Source organism: Nomascus leucogenys, chromosome 2 (assembly GCF_006542625.1).
Source record: "Nomascus leucogenys isolate Asia chromosome 2, Asia_NLE_v1, whole genome shotgun sequence".
Taxonomy (NCBI): Eukaryota; Metazoa; Chordata; class Mammalia; order Primates; family Hylobatidae; genus Nomascus; species Nomascus leucogenys.
Window position 1 is genome coordinate 85,403,429 of NC_044382.1, and position 20,813 is coordinate 85,424,241.

The 20,813-nt window shown below is 39.7% G+C and overlaps 1 protein-coding gene and 1 long non-coding RNA gene across 3 annotated transcripts in view; one reads left to right on the plus strand and one right to left on the minus strand.

Annotated features, from left to right (window-relative positions):
* IQGAP2 (IQ motif containing GTPase activating protein 2) overlaps nucleotides 1-20,813 on the plus strand; it is a 307,861-nt gene that overhangs the window by 193,914 nt on the left and 93,134 nt on the right. For both annotated transcript variants that reach the window (XM_003261487.4, XM_012505474.2), the window contains 4 exons: nucleotides 3,012-3,175; nucleotides 6,497-6,657; nucleotides 12,880-13,004; nucleotides 18,009-18,172. In XM_003261487.4, the coding sequence (XP_003261535.2) occupies nucleotides 3,012-3,175; nucleotides 6,497-6,657; nucleotides 12,880-13,004; nucleotides 18,009-18,172 (614 nt within the window). The remainder of the gene's footprint in view (nucleotides 1-3,011; nucleotides 3,176-6,496; nucleotides 6,658-12,879; nucleotides 13,005-18,008; nucleotides 18,173-20,813) is intronic.
* LOC105739449 lies at nucleotides 13,587-15,945 on the minus strand. The gene is made up of 2 exons (XR_001115370.2): nucleotides 15,836-15,945; nucleotides 13,587-15,059 (listed from the first exon to the last, which is right to left on the minus strand). It is a non-coding gene; the product is annotated as an uncharacterized LOC105739449 (long non-coding RNA).

A 20,813-nucleotide genomic window follows, 5' to 3' on the forward strand; every position in this document is an offset into this window, starting at 1 on the left:
TGACCACAAATTTAATGCCAAATTGGCTATACTTTTTTTTTCCATTTTTAAGTAAAAGGCATTGGATGTTTTGCACTAATGGTAAAACCGGCTGAAAATATGAAGGCAAGGTTTGATGGCTTTAAATGTGTAGAACATGATTGTTCTGAAGTCTTTTTATCTCTCCCCATCTTAAAATTTATAGTCCAGTAGAACTGAAAGTAACCTTAGGAAAAAAAACCCTCATTTTGATGATATGACAATGAGACAATTGTACACTTTAAAATATGTAAGAATCAGCTGGGTGCAGTGGCTCACGCCTGTAATCCCAGCACTTTGGGAGGCTGAAATGGGTGGATCACGAGATCAAGCGTTCAAGACCACCATGGCTGACATAGTGAAACCCTGTCTCTACTAAAAATACAAAAAATTAGCCAGGCGTGGTGGCGGGCACCTGTAATCCCAGCTACTTGGGAGGCTAAGACAGGAGAGAATCGCTTGAATGTGGGAGGCAGAGGATTCAGTGAGCTGAGATCGCACCACTACACTCCAGCCCGAACGATAGTGTGAGACTCCATCTCAAAAAAACTTAAAAAAAAAAAAAAAAAAGTAAGAATCATTACTTTGACAAGCTTTTCCCCAACCAGGTAGGTTATCGTATTAAAATGTTAAGGCATCCACATTCGTAGCAACCATAGTAATAGCATCAGTGACAATGTTGGTGGTAATGTCAACAGACCTGTTGTCAGAGGCCTCAGCTTTGTTCACATTATAACCATTTACCTTTCAGGTTCAGCAAATGCATTCCATTCATTGCATGATATTTTCTGTTAAGATCAGAGCTGGACATTTTGCATTTCTTTGCTTTTTTTTTTTTTTTTTTGGACTGGGTCTTATTCTATTGCCCAGTCTGGTGTTGAACTCTTGGGCTCAAGTGATCCTCCTACCTCAGCCTCCCAAAATGCTAGGATTACAGACAAAAGCTACCATGCCCTGCCTGGACATTTTGTTAAATGCAGAGTGTAAAAGAGTGGTTGATCTTACCTTATTTTTTAGAAGAAATTGTTTATTTAATAGTGTTTTTCAGGCTGGATGCAGTGGCTCATGCCTGTAATCCAGCATTTTGGGAGGCTGAGGTGGGAGGATGACTTCAGGCCAAGAGTTCAAGACCAGCCTGGGCAACAAAGAGAGACTCAGTCTTTACAAAAAAAAAAAATTTAAAAATGAGCCGGGCATGTTGGCACACAACTGTAGCCCCAGATACTCTAGAGGTTGAGGTCAGAGGATCTCCTGAGCCCGAGAGGTCGAGACTGCAGTAAGCCAAGATTGCACCACTGCACTCCAGCCTTGGCAACAGAGCAAGACTGTCTCAAAAAGAGAGAGAGAGAGAGAGAAACAGTGTTTTAAAGACATGATTTTCTGATGTTTGAAATTCAGCTGTACAAACCCATATAATAAATTTATCAAAGGTAAAGCAAGATCCTACCTAGAGTAATCTGAGATACAGCTGAAAGGCCTTGGATTAACTTTAGCAGAACAGCAAATACCACAAACGACCACTAGCCTTCCTTTCTGAAATGTTTTGGTTTGTCACATTAATTTTAAAGATAGAAATGCTAAGGTTCTCAGGTTCCTTTAGGTTAAGTGTGAGTTTTCTGGGGGATAACTTGAAGGATTCCATTAATCATAAGTATTTCCTGTTATTGAATTATATCTCTTAGTTAAAATATTGAGGGAAGATCCTTGTGAATGTATTTAGAGAAGATAAATTGTCATCTTGTCAAAAAGGGTTAGAAGAATCTTAGCTGCAGTCTACTTATGAATTAGGCAGTCAGGCTAACCCTTGAAAGGCTCTATAAATTTATGGGTATGTGTTACTTCTGCTACCCAGATGACTTCTCTATAAGGCAAAACTCTGCAATCTCTGTCTGATTTGCTCTTTCCTGGTGGCAGAGTTCATCATTCATTCTCCCATTTACTCAGCAATTTCATTTTTGTTCTCTGAAAACTATGCTGAATCTACTGTTCCAAGCATCTCAGTTTGGTCACCAAAATTCAGGTCTTTATAATCTGCACCTTACAACTGATTGAGAGATCACAGAATGTATTAGTTCATTCTCACACTGCTATAAAGAACTGCTTGAGACTGGGTAATTTATGAAGAAAAGAGGCTTAATTGACTCACAGTTCTGCATGTCTAGGGGAGGCCTCAGGAAACTTACAATCATGGCAGAAGGCGATGAGGAAGCCAGGCACATCTTCACATGCCCAAAGCAGGAGGAAGAGAGAGAAGGGGGAAGTGCTACACACTTAACCATATCTCGTGAGAACTCACTATCATCCAGGGGGAAATCTGCCCCCATGTTACAGTCATCTTCCACCAGATCCCTCCTCCAACATTGGGGATTATAATTCAACATAAGATTTGGGTGGGGACACAGAGCCAAACCATATCACAGAGTTTATGGTTGTCTCAGATGTTGCAGCAATGTGTCCGAGTGCTTGCTGTAGGCTTACCGCAGTACTTATGTATTAGGAAGATACAGCTGTAGGGCAAGTCTTGCCTCTGGTCTTCTTGTCGCTTGAAGTCTCCTTGGGGATGCAGTACTAATGCACAAGGAGCACAGGGAACATGCCTGCTGGAACTACATGGCCTAGCTTTAAATAACTATGGTGTTCACATGATGAGAAATCCTTAAGGACTGGAGCAATCTGAAGGCTTCAGGGAAGAAGTGAGACCAGAGCTGGTCCTATAAGGAAGGATTTTGGAAGGAAGTCATGCTACTCAGGACTGATCTCATACCCTAAGCCCCATCAATGCTAAGGTTCTTGTAGGCACTAACTCCAAGTATTGGATTAGTTTCAATTACTGAGATAACATTTTCAAAGCCTTACCTACCCTCTGCCTGCAGCTTTTCAGAGTTCATGAAAAGTAACTGCTTAGGTTCAAATCCTTGGGAAGAAGGGCTGGTTGGGTGAAACCGCAGTGGAAAGAGCAACCATTCTGACAAAACATGAACCCCCACCCTCAGGGCAGGCTGCAGTGGACCATATCAATGCTGTCATTCCGGAAGGTGACCCCGAGAATACGCTGCTTGCACTGAAGAAACCAGAGGCCCAGCTGCCTGCTGTTTATCCCTTTGCTGCTGCCATGTATCAGAACGAACTTTTCAACCTCCAGAAACAGAACGCCATGGTAAGTCAGAGGAGACCCCAGCTGTGGGGATGGTAACCCTGTGTACCATGGCGCACTAGGGAAGCCTAGTTAGGAAAGGGGAATAGGGATCTGGGGATCTCTAATTTGTACCAGTCCTGGTCTCACTGGCCCACCTGTACCAATTCCATGGCCTTCTTCCTTGTTAATTCTTGCTTTTAGTCTACATAAAGAATCTAAGAGCATAGTTAGGAGATTCCGGCGGTGGTCTATACATATACATGTGAAAATAGGTTGTTCTTATTCTCTGTGTGATATTTGAAGAACCTTGGATAATTTTTAGCTATACCGATGTGGTATTTTTTTTTACAATATATAATGTTTTTTGTGTAGAAAATAAGCTCAATCTGCAATTTTAGAAACTGCAAATAAGACCATTAGCACCATGGCTTTGATTTTTGGAAATTTGTGCTCCTTAATATGACAACAGCATTCAACAATAATTTCATACAAGGTTACAGTAATTAAGAACATGTTTACTAACACTCTTGTAAACCAAACAATGAAACAAAATGAAAACTACTGAAAGCAGAACCAAGAATTCAGCATATGACAAGGCTCGTATTTCAAGAAGGTGAGGAAACAACTATTTAATAAATGATATCCTTGCAAGTGTTTAAGCTTTGTTAAGAAAACATTAACTCACTACACATATATCAAAATAAATTTTCAACATAAAATATTAAATATAAAAAATAATTTTAAAAAGTAAAGTTCTAAGGAAAAACATAGGACAGTCATTGGATCTTTAAAGTCACAATCAGCGCTTATCCACACACAATAAAGAGAGGCCAAAAACATGAGCAGGCAATTCATAAAACAAGAAATATACAAACGACAAACAAAAAGTTTAAACTCAATCAGAAGTAAAAAATATATAAATTAAAACACAGTACACTTATGATTTAAAATTAGATTGGTAGAGATTAGAAAGATTTAACCCAGCATAGGGATAGATATGGGGCACAAACATCTCCTACACAGCCACTGGGCGTATGAATTATACAGCTTTTCTGCAGGGTGGTCTTAGTAATACAGATCAAAAGCCCATGATGCTGACAGTTACGTTCTAGAAAATAAGCCTGAAGGATATGAACCAAATAGCTTTGGCCACAGAGATGTTTCACAGCATTGTTTAGAATACTGAAAACCAGGAAACAAATGACTGTTAATTAATAGCAGATTGCCTGTAAATTAATAACATTTATGGTGCTTGTACATGCGAGAAATATGTGCAACCAGTGAAAATGATAATGTAAAGAATAATGACTGGAAAAGATATCCATACTAATATTAAGTGGGAAAAATGAGATTAAGATATGTAGCATTATCTTGTTTTTTGCAATAAGAAAATGAAGTCAGTTATAAAGACAAAACCTCTGCAAATGTATGTATGAATTTAAAATACATAAAAAGATATACACAAAAGAGCTTGGGTGGCAGCATTTGTTTTCTTATTCTTGCTTATTAAGACTTCTGTATTGGCTGAATGTGGTAGCTCCTGTCTGTAATCTTAGCACTTTGGGAGGCTGAGACAGGAGGATCACTTGAGGCCAGGAATTCAAGACCAACCTGGGCAACATAGGCCTCATCTTTACAAAAATAATAATAATAATTGAAAAGACTCCCTATGTTTCCTAAATAGAAATATAGTATTTGTAATAAAAGAAAAATAGCTTATTTTCTTAATTTCACTTAGGTTCTGTCATTAATATTTTCTTCCACTTCTCTGGCTCTGAAGCTCAAGGCTACTTATGCTTGAGGACACTCATTCATCCTCAACTGGCCATAGTTAACCTGTGGCTGTCCAGCCCCATTTCTTCTTCCTCTCTCCTTATCCTGTTTGCTGTATACCAATTTAGGTGTCCACGGACAGGTCACTGAAAGAGATAGAGGAAGTGAATTATAAACAATTCCATTCTGCTCTTATAATTTGATACCTTATATGTTAAACTTGTATTTAATGTAAGATATTTAAATAAAATTTACTTACATGCTCTCTATGGTAACCCCTTCTTCCCATTTGCTTTGAAAGATTAAACTATCCCTTTTTATTCTGAAATCAGTTTGCTGCAAGACTTCTGTGAAGATCCAGAAAGATATAATAATGCATTTTAAGATGAACGTTACGTTATATATTAAATACCTATAATATCCTAAATGTAAAATATGTATCAGCTTTTCCTTAGCAATTTTTTTTCATGCTCCTCCTCCTTATGTCCCTTCAATATGATGAAAAAAATATTCCTTTTGAAGTTGGGCCAATATAATATAAAATGGTTAAATGGAAGAAGATATTAAAGGGGAATCTAAGACGTATTTTTTTGGATAAGCTAAATCCAGATTTTAAATCATATAAACCTGGAGATCTGGCCAGGTGCGGTGGTTCACGCCTGTAATCCTAGCACTTTGGGAGGCTGAGGCAGGCAGATCACCTGAGGCCAGGAGTTCAAGACCAGCCTGGCCAACATGGCAAAACCTTGTCTCTATTAAAAATACAAAAAATTAGCTGGGCATGGTGGTGGGCGCCTGTAATCCCAGCTACTTGGGAGGCTGAGGCAGGAGAATCGCTTGAACCTGGGAGGCAGAGGCTGCAGTGAGCCTAGATCATGCCATTGCACCCCAGCCTGGGCAACAAGAGCCAAACTCCATCTCAAATAATAATAATAATAATAAAGCAAACCAAACCAAACAAAAAAACCTGGAGAGCTTTACTTGCTTTACCAAAAGATCACCTCAGATTTCTTCAAATATCTTGACCTGGTAATATATTTTAAAATTTCCATGAAAATGTCACTTTAACTTTTTTCGAATTAAATCAATAGTCTTGGTTTGAAGACCTTATTTTGTGCTTCAGATTATAACTTTTCGGTGAAATTCTCCCAACCTTCCCTTAACCCTTAATTCAAACTAGAAATCATTAGCTGTGCTAAAATCTTACCTGGCACTCTCAGTCAGTGACGATGTTATCTAGTCCTTGGCTTAATTATATGGCTGGACTGAGCCTTTAAGCAGCCAGTATAGCTAGGAGTAGGGATCAGCAATGGGAATGCAGACATTTGTGGAATCGTAACTTTTCATTGTAATCAACCCAGTCCCAAAAAATGATCATCTAAGGAAAGCCCAGGAGCCAAATACCTGTTCTTAAAGCCAGTGGAAAGCAGGTGGCCATGACTCCTCTTTCTGCTGAGCTATCAAGTTCTTTGACTTTTCATTGTTTGCTGAAATGTGCATTGTAAACCTCCATCATGCACATGAAGTGTGTTGTGTGGGGAGCTTATGTTGCCATATGTTTTCCAATAGAATTACTTGGCCCACGAAGAGCTTTTGATTGCGGTGGAAATGTTGTCTGCTGTTGCTTTACTAAACCAGGCCTTGGAAAGCAACGATCTTGTGTCTGCGCAGAATCAACTCAGAAGCCCCACAATAGGCTTAAACAATCTGGACAAGGCATATGTGGAACGGTAAGGAACATTTTCCAAACCTTCTTTCAGTGCAGAAATGCATGTTTGGCAGATCTTATAAGTGAGGAATTTGCCTGTTGGTGGAGAAATCCATATACCAAAACTAGTCTAAGAGCCCTTCTAATTAGTATCCTTGTTTACAGTATTCCTTCTGGGGAACAAAAAGAATCAGAAAGTGATCATCCTGTGGCAATTAATAAATGACTTTGTCATTGGCAAAGATTATTTGATAGGCTGAAAATAAAGGAACTATTGGAAACATACCTTTCCTTGGGCGTCCTTTGGAAACCGCAGAATGTAGAAGAGTTGGAAGCAACTTTAGTAATCATCCAGTCCAGTTCTTTTATGTCACTGATGCAGAAACAGAATCCAGGTTATGGACCTAAAATTGGGCAGTTGGGCCCCAAACTCCACTCTTCTGATTATTAAGCCAAAGAAATCCTGAGACCACAGTGGGTCATGGCAGTGGGTAACAACATCCATTTATCTTTCATTTCATGTTTCTGAAGTGTGCTACCAGATAGTACAACTGTGATAGCATTATTATAAAACACTATAGCGGATCTAGAGAGAAAATCGAATGGCCAGAACTGGGAGCCAGAAGAAAGAGTTGCTGAGATAAAAGCCCCAGTTAAAATGAGTGAATCTTGGATTCGTGTAACCACCAGGGGGAGATGTCTGCACAGATCTTGACAAAAGCTCTTTTCAGCTACTGATTTTGGAATGGCTCTAATAGGCAGGTTGGCTAATTCTCTTGGGTCATGTACAGTTGCAAAGGAAAAACCAGAGATTTCTTAGGTTAAGCAAATGGTATTTGACCACTTGTCTATGTAGTGAATGGCCAAAAAGTAATGGAAGGATGGTGGGTTTTCCTTGTTTTTAGTCTTTTTGGAGAAACTAATTCTCTTGTTCTACTTAAATTTGGCCATCTGGTTCATATGACTCCTTAGAGTGTGTTTCCAAGATAATTTATATCTACTTCCACTGTTTCTTTTAGTTGTTAATGGCACCATTCTCTCCTGTAAACTTAGAAACCTGAAGCTCAATTTGAGTTTCCCTCTGCCCTCAGCTGGGCACCCTTGTGCTCTAAAGAGCCTGCTGTCAGTAGCCAGTCTATGTGCCTTATACCTCTGCAAGATGTTTCCATTTCCCTGCAACCACCCTCATTTAGACTTCTCACTTTTGCTTCTGTAGTAACCCCTAAATTGGTCATCCTACTTCTTTTCTCTCCCCATTCATTAATCATTCCTACCTAACCAGGCTTTGCCATACTTTCTTAGTGCTAGAGTAGAAGACAGAGCTGGTCAATCCCTTATGAAGCTTACAGGCTAATGGGGCGTCTTGGTGAGATAACTGTCAAGACTATTCCACGTATTTAGCATCCCTGGCAACTGTCCTCCACATGACAGTAGCCCCCGACTCACCCATTCTGATGATCAAAAATGCCTGCTTCCTCATTTACAAATACCCTTAAAGAAGTGGTCCCGTTCTATTTGAAAACCATATTTATACCTGTAGTTTCCATCTGGGACCTACAGATGGAGCCTCACAGTTCGAGTGTTCTGTGTGAAGAACTTTTAAAATGTGTTTTGATTTTTTTTTTTTAATTTAAATACATTCTGGAACTAGAAGACCCAGTACTGACATGGGATTTAAGGGCCCACTTGGGTTCTTGTATTGACACTTTTATTGGCCCCAAATGATCTTCTACAGCCTTGGCATTTTACTTCCAAAGTCAGCATCTTAACTTGGGATCTTGGAAGCCCAGTTTTGCAGATTATCACGTTTGAGAAACACGGCTCTGTCCAGGGCCTCTCCCCATAGAGTGCAGGTTCTTCATAGCACAAGTGTGCTGTGCATGGCCACCTTGACAAATTCATGCAAAGTCTCTCCCTATTCACCATGGCTTCTACTCTTGGAGCTGTGTTTTCCCAGAGAGATTCTTTTGTCTAATTCTCACAAACGTATTGTATGGGTTAACATTAGCCTTGGGCATACACTGTTCCCAGATTAACTGTTCTAAAATGTAGCCCTGTTAATAATTCTGTTTGATTGTTCCTTGTTCTCATCTGAATTAAGAACAAACTTCTCATTCTAAGCATGTTGCTCTGACCTTACCTCCAGCTCCATCCCTACTCGTATTTTGCACTTTAGCCAAGTCCAAGTGTACTTTCTGGTCTCTGTGTTCCTATGCATGGTCCTCTCACCATCAGGAACTTGGTGCCTTTACCCAGCTCAGCTAAACACAGTATTGGAGCTTCTGAGCCCTGCCTACCACACATTATGTTCCGTGAGGTATATCCGTTCTTCTCCCCACCCCAGCATCTGATGTTATCTCTCCTAGGAGGTAGCATGATGTGGTTAAAGGAGCATATGCCTTGGAACCAAAAATATCTGAGTTTGACCCTCCCTAACTAAGCCTTTTTCCTTCATCTATAAAGCACAAAAACAAAAGAAACAAAAGCCCCACTCTGCATTTGCAGAACTGTTTTGAGGATTCAGTGTTTGATTCAGTGCCTGTCCCAGGGAGGGTGCTCCACCAATAAGGGTTTCCTTCCACTTCTTGCTTTGAACCCTGTTATATCTACTCTTGTGGACTCTCTACTTTAACGGCCCTTCCTGTGCTCTGCTTTTATACCTTTTTGGAATTTTTGTCGTCTTACCCACTAGTCTGAAAGCATAAAGGCTGCACCTTTTTCCTCCTACTATTCCTGTAGTGCCTGCCACGTTTTACATGTAGTAAGTGCTCACAAACATCTGCTGAACTAAATTGGATCACTGATCTTCTCAGAGCTTCCCAGGTCTCTTAGATGTAGGGTCCAGCCCCACAGGCTCAGTGGGTCTCTCCCTGTGTGCGGTGACGAGAGAGTGTAGAAATAAAGACACAAGACAAAGAGATAAAAGAAAAGGCAGCTGGGCCCGGGGGACCACTACCACCAATGCGCGGAGACCGGTAGTGGCCCCGAATGTCTGGCTTCGCTGTTATTTATTGTATACAAAGCAAAAGGGGCAGGGTAAAGAATGTGAGTCTTCTCCAGTGATAGGTAGGGTCACGTGGGTCACGTGTCCACTGGACAAGGGGCCCTTCCCTGCCTGGCATCCGAGGCAGAGAGAGAGAGAAGACAAAGAGAAAGACGGCTTACGCCATTATTTCTACATATCAGAGACTTTTAGTACTTTCACTAATTTACTACTACTGTCTAGAAAGCAGAGCCAGGTGTACAGGATGGAACATGAAGGTGGACTAGGAGCGTGACCACTGAAGCACAGCATCACAGGGAGACGGTTAGGCTTCCGGATAACTGCGGGAAAGCCTGACTGGTGTCAGGCCCTCCACAAGAGGTGGAGGAGCAGAGTCTTCTCTAAACTCCCCTGGGGAAAGGGTGACTCCCTTTCCCGGTCTGCTAAGTAGCGGGTGTTGTTCCTTGACACCTTTTGCTACCACTAGACCATGGTCCGCCTGGCAACGGGCATCTTCCCAGATGCTGGCGTCACCGCTAGACCAAGGAGCCCTCTGGTGGCCCTGTCCAGGCATAACAGAAGGCTCGCACTCCTGTCTTCTGGTCACACCTCACTATGTCCCCTCAGCTCCTATCTCTGTATGGCCTGGTTTTTCTTAGGTTATGATTATAGAGCAGGGATTATTGTAATATTGGGATAAAGAGTAATTACTACCAACTAATGATTAATGATATTCATATATAATCATATCTAAGATCTATATCTGGTATGACTATTCTTGTTTTATATTTTATTATACTGGAACAGCTTGTGTCCTCAGTCTCTTGCCTCGACGCCTGGGTGGCTTGCCGCCCACACTTAGATTAGTAGACTCCTTACTAGTCTGTCCATAGATGAGGTGAAGAGAACTGAGAGCAGTGAGAGGAAAGGACATTGATCTGTTTGGGTAAACTACGGAATATTTGCCAAAGTTGGTCACTTCAGTACTGGAGAGAAATACTCAATTGGAAAAGGCTGTGGAGCTCTCGTGTGTCACTTTTTTTTTTTAATTTTTTTTATTATTATACTTTAAGTTCGGGGATACATGTGCAGAACATGCAGGTTTGTTACATAGGTATACACGTGCCATGGTGGTTTGCTGCACCCATCAACCCACCATCTACATTAGGTATTTCTCCTAATGCTATCCCTCCCCGAGTTCCCCACCCCCTGACATGCCTCAGTGTATGTTGTTCTCCTCCCTGTGACCACATGTTCTCATTGTTCAGTCCTACTTATGAGTGAGAACATGCGTTGTTGGTTTCTGTTCCTGTTAGTTTGCTGAGAATGATGGTTTCCAGCTTCATCCACGTCCCTGCAAAGGACATGAACTCATCCTTTTTTGTGGCTGCATAGTATTCCATGGTGTATATGTGCCACATTTTCTTTATGCAGTCTATCATTGATGGACATTTGGGTTGGTTCCAAGTCTTTGCTATTGTGAACAGTGCCGCAATAAACATACAGGTACATGTGCCTTTATAGTAGACTGATTTATAATCCCTTGAGTATATACCCAGTAATGGGATTGCTGGGTCAAATGGTGTTACTTTTAAAATCTTTTCCTTTATAGCTTGTTTTTGTTCATTTCTAAAGAAATGATGGGTAGTTGTATTTCTTTCTGTGTTTATTTTTAACTTTCTCATTTCACTCCTGTTGGGTCAGCATTTAGACGTTAAGTGTATGGGATGCCCATAAGGACTTTGCGCTTTTGGAATGGTCTCCATCTGTGAGGGACACTAACCAGTGCAAGTTACCGCTTATTCAAATTGTTATTGTGGTCAGTATTATTTATTATATGTTACTAGTGTATTTCACATCTGCACTTGACGAGGCCTCATTCAGCTACAGACAATAAATTGTTACCACCATTTCCTATTTTTGAATGATGTTTTTCTCTCAAGCTACTCTCTATGGAAGACACTGCATGTCATCTTGAAGCATGCAGAATTTTGAAAAAGTTTGTCACAACCAAGAAAATAGTTTTAGACTTCATATAATGTTTCTTCTTTTAACCTCTGCCATTACTAGATCCCTAGAGACTATTCAGAATTCAAACTGCAGAGTGACTCATTATGTACACAGAAGATTGTTCTTCATTGCCCTGGTGTAAAGACATAAAAGCACACTAAACTATCTGGTTTTATTACTTTTGGCTGGAATAGTTCATGTTAGCCTATGGTTGTAACATTGGTTCTGTGAAAATTGGAAAGTGGGAAAATTGATAATTGAGAAGTAAAAGTTTCTTAATATATCAGTATGAGTAAGTTTTTCCCTGAAATTTCCCCAGACAGAAAAAAAGTAATTGGAGTGGTTGACTAAACTGTATCTTCCAGAGGGCTATGCACAGTAAGAAGGGTCATTGGTCATAAACAATGGGTGAGAGGGCCATTTTTAATTTTAATTTTATTTTTTTATGGAGACAGAGTTTCCCTGTGTTGCCCAAGCTGGTCTTTAACTCCTGGGCTCAAGCGATCCTCTCACTCAGCCTTCCAAATTGCTGGGATTACAGGTGTGAGCCACTACACCAGGCCTAAGAGAGATTTTTGAGTATTGGCTAGGAGCCTTTGGAGAAATGGGCAGGTAAAAAGGAATTTCAGTATATACTGGTTTAACTCATGTGCCACCTCTTCAGGACAACATACGGTAAAGATCATGCTACTCAGCAAGGTTTCTGGAACTACGTTTGCATGTTATCTGATTCCTCAGTGGCATATTAGGCCTCAAAGTGGCTCTATATTAGGGTTGTAGTAGAAGAGGTCTTTTAAAACTTAGATTTTGGAAGGAACAAGAGAAATAATGAAAAGGACCCTTGATGATAGAATGATTGAGACCCATAGTAACTCTGAATTTTGTCCTGTAACAATCATCTGAAGGCTGAGAAGAACCAAGACATACAAAGGGGAGGAAAATTAATAACCAGGGAAAAGTAATTTCACAGACTTGAAAGCTTTCAGTTTTGCTTGAGTTAGGTACAAGTTTTGATTTTGAAGAGCTTTCATTAAACAGAATTTGTTCATAAAAATACTTTAAGAAAATACCATTAGTACAATTAAGCCTGGTATATGTTGACAGAGCTACCCAAGACAATTTTATTTGCCTTTCTACTCTTTGTCTAACCTCATAACAACTACGTTTGACCATGTGTCATAGTTGAGAAACATAACATGAACAAAGAATGAATGTCTCTGATTAACATCATAATTATTTTCTCTTCCACAGTTACGCAAACACACTACTCTCTGTTAAACTAGAAGTTTTATCCCAAGGGCAAGATAACTTAAGCTGGAATGAAATTCAGAATTGTATTGATATGGTTAATGCTCAAATTCAAGAAGAAAATGACCGTAAGTATAAGACACTTTCCTTCTCTAGCATAGTGGAAGAAGGTATCTGGACAACTTAGTTTTCTAGATTAGGGCTTTAAGTTTTTGCTCAAGGAACTTTGTGAGAACAAACTCCGCTAATATGCATACCTTTATTTATAGGTAGATTTTATGCCTATACCAATATGTTATAAACATTACAAAGCCTACACAAGAATTCATAATAGAATAAAATACACAAGTAAAATACCTGATATTTTCTGGTTATTTGTACTTCAGAGACAGCTAAAGAACTCATATTTTTTTTTTTTTTTTTTTTTTGAGACGGAGTCTCGCTCTGTCGCCCAGGCTGGAGTGCAGTGGCGCAATCGTGGCTCACTGCAAGCTCCGCCTTCTGGGTTCATGCCATTCTCCTGCCTCAGCCTCTCCGAGTAGCTGGGACTACAGGCGCCCGCCACCACGCCTGGCTAATTTTTTGTATTTTTAGTAGAGACGGGGTTTCACCGTGGTCTCGATCTCCTGACCTCGTGATCCGCCCGCCTCGGCCTCCCAAAGTGCTGGGATTACAAGCGTGAGCCACCGCGCCCGGCCTAATCACTCATATTTTTAAGCACCCAATTTTATTTTGACCTTTTATTTGGGCATCATTTTTTCTGAAATATGACATGATTTTTCTGCCCCACAAATGGAGAAATTGGAACACAATCTAACTGTTGCTTAATGATCACAAATCATGGTTATTTGCTGTGTTTCTAGAAATTATGAGCTGCCAGCATGAAAGCATACCAACCTCGAGAAGATATGCCCTGAAACATGCTTTCTTGAATATCAGCTTGCTGCTTTATCATTTGCATCTTGCTTATGAAAATAGAGTGAAGAATGAGGAGCTATGTAGCTTCTACAGTCCATACATTCACTGCTTTTCTGTATGTAGTATGCATTACCAAATTCAAGCTTCAAGCTGTGTTTTCCACCATGAAAACAAAGCAACACCATCTTCTGTGGCTTATGAGCTTTTGACTTGTCAGCAACAGTGGATGGGTGTTGCTAAAATCATTGATCTCTCCTCCACCTTCCAGCTTTGACTTTTCTAACTCATTTGCTCCAAGCTTGCGGATAGAGTGGGCAGATACTTCTCTCACAGTTTATTATGTTTTATTCTAGTGTGTTTAGGTAAGGTCTTAGGTCTGGTCTTCTAATGCTGTATTTAGGAATACTAAGATCACTCTTGAAATAAAACATATGACTTTGTTAATTAATTCCATTTGCAAAGTTTTCTTCTCTTTCTTTGCTATATCCTGTAAGTACTGGGCCAAAAGTCAAGGCCAGTTTTGGTTCTTGTTTTTTAAACATATTCTCACTTTAAGCCCCTACTATAAAACCGGATCCAGTTGTGCTACCGTATATAAGGTACCACGGATATACCACTTTTACACTGATCCCTGGACACTTTCATTTTGTCCTTTTCAAGCTGTACACAAATCTAAATTTCTTTCGAGACAGCACAGCTTCCTGTTGCCTCTGCATTTCCTTTCAGTGAAGCATTTAAAATCTCTGCAATCAGACGGCTTGCTCACACCCCACTTAGCTCTTTTCTGACACTTGGCTTGGGAGTTTATGGTTCTTGCCAGACGTTAGTCAAGACGCAAGCTCTAATATGAGCAGATGTTCAACATCATCAGGGGAGTTGGGGGACCACCACTGCTCCTAGTGTCCTGCTGCAGAGCTCAGTCCCCCAGCCTTCTGCCCTTCTCCACAACCTCCTCCTTAATGCTCTGAATCTCCTTCTGCAGTGGTTTGGTTGCTATGGCAACTGCCACCCAAGAAGTAGGATTCCTTTCTTTTGGTAGGCAAAACAAAGACTAATGTCACATCTTTGCTTTCTAACTTTTTCTCCAATTCTTGGCAATACCCATGCTTCAGTTCTGCTTTGGTTATTTTTGTACGTGTTGCTTACACAAATGAAGGTATGTTAGTTCTCAGTGCTGAAAGATGGTAGAGTTGACATTGATTAAAAGGGGGAAAATGCCAGTTTTGTTCTTGGCTATCAAATAGAGCCTTTGCTTTATTTGATTACTGGGGAAGAAAAAAACAAGTAACATTTGCATAACTTAGAGAATAGTCTTTTGTAAGTAGATATTATTTTTAAGCAAAAATCTCATTTGATTGCTGTGGCTTTTATCTATCAAGGTAACAGCACTACTAAGTTATTCTCCCCAGGACATTTCACACAGCCACTATAACACTTCTGTTAAATATCTTGTCATAAAGGACATATGCCATAACCAGAAAATGTATTTCAGACACTAATATTTCCTTTCTGGAATTTGGGAACTTCAATACAGAGTATTTAATTTATCTGTGTTTTGGTTTTATTTTTTTCTTTTGTCAGAATGAGTTCCTGAAGTATTGAGTTTGATATCATGTTTAGGCAATTCTTCAAAATCTAAAATTTCTAAAATACACCATTGTAACCAGGCAGGAATTGCTCAGTATAGTAATTAAGTCATCTGAGGAGCTGAGAATTTTTCATGGACGTTTTGAAGGTGCATTACTCTTGCCTCCCCACCTTATTCTTGCCACATGCTCTGAGATCTAATTCCATATCTGAGTTGTGATGTGGGTGAGGTAAGCAGCTAATGGAAAATGAGAAATATAGAAGGTGAATTTAATGGAGAAGCTAGCTGCTGAATGCATTTCCTCAGGCTCTGTTGATTTCTTACTGAAAAGTTTACTTTTCCCAGTAGAGCCATAAAGGAGCATTATTTTAAACCATATAGCCTATATCAGGAAATTTTCTTCTTTGAGTTTTTGCTCTTTAAATTTGGTAGGTACAATTCTGTGTAGGTTACCTCATCTGCTGCCTCAAATACGTGAACTCTAAAAGAACGCCCACTCTCTTGTGGACTAGAATGTTATAGTAATACGTATTGATGTAAAGAAGTGGACTATGGGCTGAGTGAAGCTCAGCAATCTTTGTTCAAATAGGATTTCCTTTTTATTTGTAAACAGAGGAAGTGATGCACATGTTCCCAGAGGGCTTCTGGGTAATCTTTCAGCTCCTATGATGTCATTCACTATGACCTCAGCAGCTGGTATTCTTAGAAACACAGCAGACAACAACTTTAGCAGGTGATTTCAATCAAGTCAGCTGAAATGCACTCATTTCCAGGTGATTGGCCTTGGTTCTGCTAAGACCATTTTTGGATGGGGTATTTTAAAGGTATTTAGAACAGCTTACCCAAGGGGGGTGACCAGAGAATGGCACTAAATATTCCATGCGCTCCAGTTTATAAATCCTGCAGGGTAAAACGACAGTAACTTGTATATAGCTAATACTTAGACTTTCCAGAGTTCTCCCAATGTTTACAGATAATATAACTTGCACATTAGAGAAATACTTCTGCTTTTTCTTCAAACATATTTAAGTATTATAGTCTGGAATGATTTCTAGGAGTTTTAGATGATTTCATTCTTATTACAGGTAAATCTTTTCATTCTTAACGAAGTGGTGGTTATGGGCTCATCTATTCAAGAAATATTTAGCTAAATATTTTACCTTTACTTGAATGTCAAGCTGGAGATACTTTTTTTAAAAATGAGAAGTACTCATTCTATTTCATGGCATATCACATTTGTGAAGTGACTGGTGATCATTTTAGATGAAATCTAATGGAAAAAATGAGAAATATGAAGTTTGGCCTTAAAAATGCTTATATTCTAAGCTTATTGTTCATTAATATCTAGTTTCTTTAACAGTTCTTATCCATCAGTACTAACCTAGAAAGCAAAAGCTCCTTGGCAGTGTGTGTATTATGTGTTATATATATATATATATATATGTGTGTGTGTGTGTGTGTCTGTGTGTGTGTGTGTGTATGTGTGTGCATGTCTATCTAAATGCATTTTTTTATGAATGGATGATAGTTTATTTTTTAATAATAAGGTATTGAGAAGTAACCTCCAGATAGATCCGTTTCATTAGAATTGTAAAAACTTTTCAGGTTTCATAGTTTGACTTCTGTGCATTTCATTTGTGAACACTATAGTCAGTCTCTCTCTCTCTATATCTCTCTCTCTCTCTCTCTCTCTCTCTATATATATATATATATATATATTTTTTTTTTTTTTTTTTTTTTTTTTTGGTGGGGGGAACAGAGTCTTACTCTGTCACCCAGGCTGGAGTGCAGTGGTGCAATCTTGGCTCACTGCAACCTCTGCCTCCTGGATTCAAGTTATTCTCCTGCCTCAGCCTCCCAAGTAGCTGGGACTTGAATAGACATTTCATTTCTTTAAAGATGATGTACAAAGGGAAAATAAACACATGAAAAGATGCTCAAAATCATTAGTCACTAGAAAAATACAAATCCAAACCACAATATGATACCACTTCACACCCACTAGGATGGCTGTAATAAAAAAGACAGCAAGTTTTGGTCAGAATGTAGAGAGCTACTCAGGAGGCTGAGGCACAAGAATCGCTTGAACACAGGAGGCGGAGGTGGCAGTGAGCTGAGATCATGCCACTGCACTCCAGCCTGGAGGACAGAGCAAGAATCTCTCAAAAAAAAAAAAAAAAAAAAAAAAAAAAAAACCCAGCAGCTGGGACCTTGATAGAAGTTGCATTGAATCTGTAGATCAATTTAAGAAGTATTTCCATCTTAACAATATTAAATCTTCCAATTCATGAACATTGACTATCTTTTCATTTATTTGTCTTTAAGTTTTTTCCCATGGTGTTTTATAGTTTTCAGTGTACATGTCTTATGTTCCTTTCATTAAATTATATCTAAATATTTATAATTATAATGTATTTGTAGTTGCATTCTATTATGAATTGAATGTGTTCTTAATTTTATTTTCAGATTGCTTATTATGAGTGTATAGAAACATAATTGGTTTTGTGCCTGGATCTTACATCCTACAGCCTTGCTGTACTAGTTTATTAGCGTTTTGCAATCGGTGATACTAGAGAAGTTATAATGTACTGTGACTTAAAAGGAAAACTACTTCTTCATTTTCTAGGAGTTGTAGCTGTAGGGTACATCAATGAAGCTATTGATGAAGGGAATCCTTTGAGGACTTTAGAAACTTTGCTCCTACCTACTGCGAATATTAGTGATGTGGACCCAGCCCATGCCCAGCACTACCAGGATGTTTTATACCATGCTAAATCACAGAAACTCAGAGTAAGTTTTAGTATATCTGTTTCTTTTACATTTTACAGGCTGGGTGGCAGAGGGAGGGAAGGAGAAGGATTTGACCCATTTACGTTAAATCTCATGAGCTTCTTGTCCCAACAATTACCCATGAGTCAGAATGGAAATAATAGAGCTGTTATTTTCCTGGTACCAAACATTAGGGGGAAACCAGCTCCAGAGCTATTTATTGCATTAATTCTTTGACTAAAAACTCAGTTGCAGGTGAGTTCTTGTTCAGAGTTCAACTCATTGACTATTTCCTTAGTAGATACTATGTGCACAATTCAGTCCATAGCTTCTGGTAGGGAAGATGGGGATACAGAGGGACACATAATACCATTTGAATGTTCTCTGACCTTATCTTCAAAATGCTTAGAAACTGATTAAGGCAGTGGACATTGTCACATGGAACACTTAAGTAATAGTAAAGATAAGGGTGTGCAAAGTGTCAAAATGAGAGATACACAGATTGATTCATGGATATTTGAGGTTGTCGGGGACTAGAATCCTAAGAGAAGTTGGTGTGGAGGTAGAGCAGAAGCTGTCCTCTCAAAGACTAGTGGCTTTTTCTGAGTACAGAGCTTGTACTGCTATTATAAGGAGCCCCACAAAGACTGGCCTCTGTGATAAGGCCAATGGGCTGAGTGGTGAGGCTGATATGATCTGTCACCTAAGAGTGGGAGTGATGCCACCTGGGACCTAGCCACTTATGGCTGCCATGTCTTCAGGTGCAAACCCAACTGAAAGGGTGGTCATCTCCTCTGTCTAGGTCTTTAGAACCTAGGAACTGCCTCATTCGAAACAGGAAAAACATCCTTGGTTAATGCAAACATTTATTGAGAACCTACTATTTGTCAGGCATGATATTAAATACTCATGTGTATCATCTCATTTAATCATCACAGCAATTCATAATAGCTTTCTGAACCATTTTGCCATCATTATTGCCATCTTACACATAATGAAACCAAGATTAAGTAACTTGTTGAAAGCTATCTAAAATGTGACCGGGCACAGTAGCTCACACCTGTAATCCCAACATTTTGGGAGGCCAAGGCAGGTGGATCACTTGAGGCCAGGAGTTCAAGACCAGCCTGGCAAACATGGTGAAACCCCATCTCTGCTAAAAAATAAAAATAAATACAAAATTAGCCAGGTGTGGTGGCTCACACCTATAATCCCAGCTACTTATGAGGTTGAGGCACAAGAATCTCTTGAACCGAGGAGGCAGAGGTTGCAGCGAGCTGAGATCGCACCACTGCACTCCCACCTGGGTGACAGAGCAAGGCTCTGTCTCGAAAATAATAAATAAAATAAAATAAAATAAAACAAAATCAAAGCTATCTAAAAGGTAATTAGTCCTGAGACTACATACAGCTCAGGTCTGTCTGATTCAGAAACATTATAATTATGTATTAAGGCAGATGGGAAAAGATGTTTATTGCAGCTTTGTTTGCAATAACAAAACATGAAAAGCAACCTAAATGTTGTTAAGCAAAAAAAAAATCATGCTGTGATGTGCACATAAATGGAATATAGACTTGTGTATGTGTTGGGGGGAGGGGCACACACACTCTTATATGTGTCTAAAATATTTCTGGAGGGAGGATACCTTCTGGAAGGTGAACTAGAAGGCTAGTATAGATGGGAGATTTATTTTTCACTCCGTTTTTGTACTGCTTGGATTTTTAAATTTTTTAAGGAGTGTATGTATTAAATAATTACTGTTTCTAAACTTTTAAAAACCAATGTAAATCCTATCCTCACTATTCCACTGCCTCATTGAAGGTGGAGAAACGTATCCCCCATGGTGGCGCCCTCTGCACTGCCAGCCTTCCGACAGGAACAGCAGTGGCATTGCCTGACCCTCCTCACTTTGCCAAGCGCCCCCACTCACATCAGTCTTTCTCATTTAAGCCTCATACCACCTGTGGAATGGGTGCTGTCTCATCTGATGTGAATGAGCCTGAGGCTCAGGGCGAATGCCTGGCCAGGGTACAGCCAGTGAGTGGGAGAGTGAGGACTCATACACAAGCCTGGAGTCCATACATCGCAGGGGGTGGAGAGTGGGCCTTCACCTTGATGTTTCCACTGAGGTGGCTGTGACCATGGCACATGGTAAACTTATAAGCGTTGGAAGACAAAGTTATTTGCTTTGAAGATAGACATCATTCAGATCCTGGCTTTGCCACAAATTAGTTATGTGATCTTGGTCAAGTCATCAAATCTCTATATGCTTATTTTTGCATGTATAAAATTGGAATAATAGTACCTGTCTTACAGGATTATGGTGAAGGTTCAATGAGAATATACAATATGTAAATATATATCAATATATAACTATAGGTACTATTAATGAAGAATATGTGCACGTGTTTGTGTAGCTATAGCATTTAGCATGGAGCCTGGCACCAAAAAAAGGGCTTAAATAATGTAGCTAGTATTATTGTGGGCACCTATGGTTGCCTCCCAAGTAAGGGGTGAGTGATGTCAATATCTTAAGGTTCTTTTTTTTTTTTTTTTTCTTTTTGTGAGATGGAGTCTCGCTCAGTTACCCAGGCTGGAGTGCAGTGGCGCCATATCAGCTCACTGAAACCTCCACCTCCCGGGTTCAACCGATTCTCCTGCC